We start from the raw sequence: 8092 nt of genomic DNA, 5'->3' as shown, positions 1-8092 counted from the left end.
TCTCTCTCTCTCTCCCGCCACAAAGCCTTCCCTCCAATGGCTTCCTCCTCCTTCTCTCTTTCTCTGTCCCTACAACCTCCTCGATGCTCTTATCACCGACACCCGGTACTTCTTCTTACTCTTTTACTCATTACCATCACTATTTCGGTGATTTGGTTTCAGTTGGTGCTTTTGGGTAGTAGTAGATGACATTTTGTGCGCTTTGTTTTATACATTGAATAGGTACATTGCTTTGGCATAAGCTTTTCTTTGCTAAAGAATTGGGATGTGATGGTTTCGGGGATGTGGAGGCCGAGGCCATTTCGTTCGGCCAATTTGATGGACTGTAAGAAGAGGTAATTCTAGTTTATGCAGGATGATTGTCTTGCTTGTTTCCATTTTTATTTGATCAGCTTCTAACTAGAAATTATATTTGGGTTGTAAGAAGAGGTAATTCTAGCCTACTCTTTCTACCAGCTGTCAATTCAGGCCAAAGTATCTCTCTCTTAAGGGTGAAATTAATTCTTGATACCATTCAGTTAGTTAGAAGTGGGCAAATGGCTATTCTTGTTTTGTGTTTCTAAATGTATGTTCTGCCTTGGTGGTTTACGGTTGGAAATTCATTATTATCATTTATTGCGGTTAATTATTATTTTTATTCTGAAATGTAGAAACCAAGGATTGTAATTTGATTAGGAAATAACTATTGTTTTTAGTTTGGTTCCAATGTTTTTGAATATGGTTAATGGAGCTGTCAATAGTAAATTGAGTGTTTCAATCTAATAAAACAGGAGAACTTTGATCTGTGCAGTCAATCAAGATGCTGAGGAAGCATTCAAAAAGACTGTAGAAGTCGATAGGCTGATAGACAAATTGAGGGATGCAAATCCAATTGAAGTAAGTAGATATGTATTTTGCATTTGCTTTATTAAGTAGTTAAACTGAATTGGATTCTTTTACATGCCGGTCTCCTATTTTAACACTGTTTTCTGAACGAAGTATTACTGTATTAGTAGTTGTAAGAGTGTATTTGAATTTTTGACTAGATTGAGATGAGAGTCATAGGACCAATCACATTATTATCTTAAGGAAAAGATAGGAATTATTAGAAAAACACTTCTATTGTTTGATTTTCTGAAGATTTGTGAGTCAGACCCATAAAGGCAATTCTTTAAGTACTTTAGATCTGTTACTGCTTTTGCCTGCTAGGATACCAAAAAAAGTGAACCCTTTGGACTAAAATATATTTATTTTGTGAATTTCTTTTCACTACTGTTTCTAGTTTTACGTATCATGTATAAAGCTGTTCAGTCTAATGGGTTGGGATATATTGTCTGATCAAATGCTAATTAATAGTAGTATCTTACCTGAGACTGCAGCACACCTTTGTTTGACTTGCATGTGTAAATATGTCACTGGAATTCTTATTGTTTGTTATCCTTTGTGAACAGCTTCAGAAGCTTGTTGTTGAAAATGTGTTGGCATTTAACGAGGGCTTTTGGATACGGCTTGCAGCAAGAACTGATACCTGCAAATCAGAAGATGATAAAGCATGGTTTTCAACTTGGTTAATTCTGATTTTATGATGATAATGTCCTTGTTGCTCTCCTTCCAGTTCTAGAATTGTGAAACAATGCTTGTTCTTTTGCATTCTTTCAGAAAGATTATGAGGAATTGGCTATATCAGTAATGAGCATAGTGGATCGCCTTGTTCACAAGACCAATGTACCTCTCTCTCTCTCTCTCTCTCCCTCCCTCCCTCCCATAAGATTGAAAGAGAAATTATTCTTGAGTGGTTCATATACAACATAAGTTCTTTATTTGTTTTCCTTTTTTCACCCCCTTTTCCTGCAGGAAAAGATAAATTCAGCTACTGATGTCCTCAAGGGGATTCTGAAACCTATAGTTGATGATGTTGTAGAAATTCAGTGGCCTCCTAGAGATCCTGAGTCTCTTAAATTAATGGAGAAAGTGAGTCCTTTTCTTTTTGTTTGAACTCACTTCATTGTTTAATATATGCAATTGGGTTTGAGGGTAGTTATAAATGTGTACCCTTTGGAGGAGGTTCTCTATCAACTTTTGTCTTCTTAATTATTTTGCCGGTCGTTTAATTATAGACCCTTTTACTGCATTACAAGTTTGGTTTGGCAATGATGTTATGGATGTTAACACTTTTTCCGATGAGAATAATGTAACAAAATATCAGTTATATGTGAGAAATAAAGAAGTCATTGGCATTAAGTATTTCTAATTCTTTCTCTTAAATTGGTTTTGGTTGGCCATCAATTTAGTTTCCAAATCATTCCTCACTAATTGTGTTACGAGTATAAAAATACTGCATCACATATTCTAAGACATGCATCTCAATATGTAAATCCTACCTCTCCGAACAAATTTGTTTCTGTTGGATGCTCTATTTTAGGCATTTAGGTGAAATTCGGCTGCATATGGTCCACGTCCACAAATATATTGATCCACATGTTTGGCCCAGCCTGCCCATAGACGAGGGGATTGATATGTATATACTAATCCATCCCATATGTTCTTAATCCCTCCATCCGTAGCCAATATATATTTTGGTTGGATGCTCCACCTTTAACTAATTTTTAATGCAAAACTGGAAATTGTTTCATAATATTGTTTGTTCCATGTTTCCTCTTTTTGATCATTAGGAAATCACCGAAAGGGAACAAGAAGGGCTACTGGATGAAGGCTTCCTTTCAGAAGTTAATGCTCAACTAAGACAAGTAAGTTATTTCTAATACTTGTGGTTCTACCTGCCTGAAAATTTTTTCTTGGAACCATGTGTGGGTTTTTCTTCCATCTTTTTACATAGCATAATCTTCAGTTTGCCATTCATTCTCTATTCTTCCTTTTTTAGTTCAAAGTGATGCTACTACAATCTGATGTTTTGATAACGTCGGCAGCTCCTTTATGCTTTAAGTTCAAAGTAATCGATAGAAACCATATGAAAATTTTGGGTAAAAGTTCATACTAACAAAAATATCAGAAAAATGTTTTATTCAATATTTGTCACAAATACTACCAAAATTTTACACCTCACTCTATGTGATGTTTTAGATGCTAATTTCTAGCTTCTGTCCAATATTTTTCAATTTAAATTTATTTTGTAGTACAGCTTAATTGCTATACTTTTAGGGGATTTCAAGATCATCATATATGATACACTTGCTAATGTATTTTATTAGTTATTTGCAGGCAAAAGAAGATGGAGATAAGCCAGGGCTTGAGGCTATGTTACAAAAGGTTTTGCAACTCTACGCTTCTAAAGTTCTATCCAAACGTAGTTATGCAAAGAAAGGTAATGCAGCTTCCACATTGTGTTTTTACATCATATAGTTTACTTCAAACTTGTATAAAAGCAAGTAATATGGTGTAGTGGCTAGTGAATTGTGTGACACACACATGTTGATGCTAGTCGCCAGAGGGCAAGACCCTCTGGGTAGTAATCCTAATGTATTTAATTGTTGCAATTGTTGGTGACATTTCAACTAGGGTTTTCTATTCACGATGTAATACATGGGTCTCTTGGTGCGGTCTACGTGAGCATGTTCTAGTTCTACATCGCTTGTCTGCTAAGGCGATTTAGGGTATATAAGTGATCTCTTGGAGCCTCATTTACTGACTAGTTTTCTTAGGTAATATCGATGAGTGAGCTTCCCTGCGTCATGACAAATGACATGTTTGTACACCCAATTTTGCAACCATAAAAGTCTGAGCATGGTAGGATGTTAGAGAGTTAATTATGATATCTTTTCTGTTGGTGTTAGTTGGATGAGCATCTCTCACATTTGATGTTGTTGGGTTTATCTAAACTTTCTAACAACAAAATGAAGTCTTTTTAGGTATTCCGATAGTGTGACAAGCGTGCCTCTCATTTTTGACAAAATAATATCAGAGATTAAGGCCTTTTGGAGGCACGTGGGTTTGCCTCCTCACAAAGATGTATGGCCCAAGAGGTGGTCTCTGAGAGTCGATGCACTTTACCTAAAACATTCATTAGTTAAGGCAGTTAATCAAGAAGGTTGAAGTGACTGGATGGGGGACATGAGTCATAAGTCATGACACATCTTGCTTAGACTATGTATCTCTTATCCAGAAGCAAAGAAAAGACTAGTACATCTCTGAATAAATGTTATGATTGCCAAAATTCATTTTCCTTGTTTGTTCTTTTTGATATTCAATGCGAAATATCCATCCCAAAGAAAATTAATAATGAAGTACTTTTTTCTTTTGATAAATCTCATTTTTATATTATTGTTCTCTTATGTTGTCTGAGAAGTTGATTTTGTTAATCCTATGTAGTGTTTACTAATTTGCAGGGGATGAAATTCTGAAGGCCGAGGAGTTTCTTGAAACCATAATTAAAGGTATCTTGCTCTTCTTTCAAATTCATGAAGAAAATCTTATATTACTATTTATTTACCAATCATATATTTGATGAAACTTCAGGGTTCTTGAGAAAGAGAATTTGGATAGCTCATAAACTTCTGTCTATACTACATATGTTATCAGTGCAGTAGCTATCGTTTGATCATCTTTATGAATTTGTTGGATACTAAATTAGTAATGGTTCCCCCTAGGAATGCCTGGTTTCTGTAGGTGTTGTGTATAAGAAGGTTTGCTATTTGTGGGGTATTTTGACGTCTACAATTTCTGCCTAGTATATTGGAGGAATACCTGGAGATGAGGTAGTAAAGTTGAAACAAATGATTGGTCAATTCCCTTTTAAGAGAAACACATTGGGTTTCCGTCTTAAGTGTCAATTGCAGTAAAGGCATCTTGTACTCCCAAGAGATTGGTTCACTTCAATTATCAGGAGCTTACCAAAGTTTGATCCTAAGTTCAAATCACATCAGCACCTTCAGGCTGACGTGATTTGAACTCAGTTAGATTTTCCCTTATCTTAAATTAAAGGCTGGAAACAGTGGAAAGAGTCTGTTTCAAGGCCATTGAGGGACCTGAATTTGGTTTTCGCTCCAAGTATTGGGTACATGGAACAGTGAGTGCTGCAGCTGCTGCTAGAGATGTTATCTTACTACTTGCACAATTGGTTGTTAGCTTTTAGTTTTGGTTATGTATGTCTCAGGAGTTGTTGATTGAATTGCTTGTTTAGAAACTTCTAGGAAAGTGTCAAGTATTAAGCAACAATAAAGTGTGATGCACAAAAGAAATCTGTGCAAGACTTTCTCTCTGCATTTTTACTTTTCGCTATGTGATATGTAGCTAAAAATGTGCATGGGGGAGGTTGGTTCACCTCTTGAATGATCTTTTTCAACAGTTAATTGGAAACTCTATTTATTTTGCGTTCATATCTGGTGGATATGGCGCACTTATAGGCATTTTCATTTGTTGCAGCTCCTGAGGAAGAATGGAACAAGCTGTTGCTCGATGGATTGTCAATTGGCAAAGGTGAAATTCCACCACAGGACCTCTATGCTGTCATAAAGAAAAGGATTGAACGGACTCTGATCCGAACGGTGAGAACAACCTTTGTCTTTCGATTTGATTGTCTTTTCAATTGGTTCTATTTCCTTGGTATTGATGCTTCAGCTTGTTGTTTGTGCTATCTTTACCAGGAGGGTGGTTCTTACCAGCAGCGTGTTCTTTCTGAGTATCTGAACGGCATTCAATCGAGAGCAGAGCAAGTTGTCCAAGTGCTAGAGGGCAAGGCTCAGTAGTTGTACATGTTCATGATTTGTAAGTGGAGTTGGGACGGCTAGCATGCACAAACGTGTCTGATTCTTAGAACTAAGATAAGAGCAATTCAGAGAGTTTGGAAGTTTAGATGTGAATACGAAGTCAGGTAAAGATCTATTGCATTCAATCCGGCCAGAGAACCCAGCCTTAATAACCTAAGTATCATTTTTGGTCAAGGAAAATGAATGGAATGACTTTATTTTTGGGTTAAAATCCAGCAAGTACATTTATGAACCATGTAATGTGAGCACGACAGGTTTAGCAAAATTAGATATACCATGTGTGCATAGTTGTGGAACGTAAATTGGAAATTGTAAGGCAATTTTTTTTTTTTTTTTTCCAAACTTGCAATGACACATTCTAAAGATCAAGTTATTCGATTGGGATTTTTCATCTGGGGCGCATGGGATCTGGTGCAGGATTTCTTATATATCGATTAACATTGGTAAGGATCTTGCCATGAAACACATCCCAAAAAAAAGCAAAGCTACAATATCCAGAGTAAGTTGAAAAAAAGTGGAGTGATAAATCACTCATAAATACTTTTTTGTTTAAGGAAAACAAAATTGGGAGAAAATTTGTTGTCTTTTCATTGATAATAGGAGCCTCTTTATATAGAGGATTACAAGAATAAAAGTAGAGTTGTACATGGAAACATAATCGTACAATGATTGGATATCTACGAATATCTCCGAGAATATTTCTAACATAATCCCTATTACAACTTGCACGTACAAGTAACCTAAAGTTTGGGCCAGACACATTCTGAATTTACTTGAACACTCCCCCTTGTGTTACCCAAACGTGGTACTCCTCTCGTTGCCTCATTAAAAACCTTGCCAAGTAACAAAAACCTAGTGGGACAAAAATAACCTCGGTCGAAAGGGAAAAAGAGCACGACACACCCTTCACGTTTCGAAATCAACATGTAGACATCTGCCCTTGATATATGCGTCTCCTCCTGATGACTACGATCATGAGAGTTCGGATAACTTCTGCAAACCAATGCTTGCAACATGTTTCTTGAACGTGGATTTAGGCAGTGACTTAGTAAACAAGTCTGTCACATTGTCCTCAGATTGAACCTGGTTCACTTTGATCTTGAGGAGCTTCTGTTGTTGCTGATTATAGAAGAACTTGGGCGATATGTGCTTGGTATTATCGCCTTTGATGTAGTCTTGCTTCATTTGTTCAATGCAAGCAGCATTATCCTCATAAATGCTGGTAGGCTCATCTGTGGTATACTTCAAACCACAATTGCTTCGAACATGCATAAATATGGATCTAAGCCATATACATTCACGAACCACTTTGTGAAGAACAATAATCTCTGCATGGTTCGAAGAAATAGCGCCTAGGGTCTGTTTAGTAGACCTCCAAGATATCGTGATCTCACCCATGGTGAACACATAACCAGTTTGGGAACAACCTTTGTGTGGGAACACATAACCAGATATCGTGAGATACCCAGCATCAGCAAAACCTTCCAAAATACTTATGTCGTTTTGGGATGGGGAGAGGGAACGCAGACCACTATTGGTGGCGTCCCTAACATGTGATGCGTCTGAATCCATCATCTCTCTGTAGGGATAGAACAAGCCCATATCAATCGTACCACTTAGGTATCGAAAGATATCTTTAATATCAGTCCAATGGCGTCGTGTTGGCGCAGAGCTATGTCTAGTTAACAAGTTCACGGCAAATGAGATGTCCGGTCTTGTACATTGAGTTAAGTACAATAATGCTCCTATTATACTCAAGTAGGGCACCTTTGCCTCTAACACATCTTCGTCATCATCCTTCGGACGAAGAGGATCATTTACAGGATCAAGATTATGAACGATCATGGGGGCGCTTGAAGGCTTGACCTTGTCAAAACGCCTAAGCATCTATCAACACGATGCTCAAGTTCCAAACTGAGACATAATCATGTTCTCCTAAGATCCTTCATCACAAACTCGAATTTCAAGTGTTTATCGGTTTTACTTAACTCTTTAAGGGCTTCCAATGAAGATCATATAACCAACATGAACCACGATAGAATTCAAAACTTGTTATGGAAACGCGCGGGCATATCCCTTCCCAATCAAGTACTCACTTTAGTGAGCTTTTCAACCTCATTCCAAGCGCGCTCCGTGGTCTAGAGCCACTTGACTTGGGTAAATGAAGTTCACCATGAACCGTCATGTATATTTCGTATCTAGATCCCCATAGAGATATGTAGTGACCACATTCGTAAGCTGTATATTCAGTTATTCAGAAACTACCAAACTAACAGAGTAGTGGAATACAAAGACATCCATTACGAGAGAATATGTCACATCGTAGTCGATTCCAGGGAGTTTTGTGAGAAGCCTTGCGCCATAAGGCGAGATTACCATCTCCTTTTCTC

General features: G+C 37.2%; 1 protein-coding gene across 1 annotated transcript; it reads left to right on the top strand.

Annotated features, from left to right (window-relative positions):
- On the top strand, positions 1 to 6017 carry LOC133739212 (uncharacterized). The gene is made up of 11 exons (XM_062166950.1): positions 1 to 105; positions 223 to 335; positions 771 to 876; positions 1431 to 1529; positions 1639 to 1704; positions 1834 to 1950; positions 2652 to 2726; positions 3199 to 3301; positions 4323 to 4370; positions 5359 to 5480; positions 5580 to 6017. Exons 1-11 carry the CDS (start codon positions 37 to 39, stop codon positions 5679 to 5681), a joined length of 1020 nt encoding a protein of 339 aa, XP_062022934.1. The 5' UTR covers positions 1 to 36; the 3' UTR covers positions 5682 to 6017.
- The last annotated feature ends 2075 nt before the right edge of the window (positions 6018 to 8092 follow it).

Source organism: Rosa rugosa, chromosome 3 (assembly GCF_958449725.1).
Source record: "Rosa rugosa chromosome 3, drRosRugo1.1, whole genome shotgun sequence".
Classification (NCBI taxonomy): Eukaryota; Viridiplantae; Streptophyta; class Magnoliopsida; order Rosales; family Rosaceae; genus Rosa; species Rosa rugosa.
The sequence above is the reverse complement of the archived record's forward strand: the minus strand, read 5'-3'. Positions and strand labels throughout refer to the sequence as shown.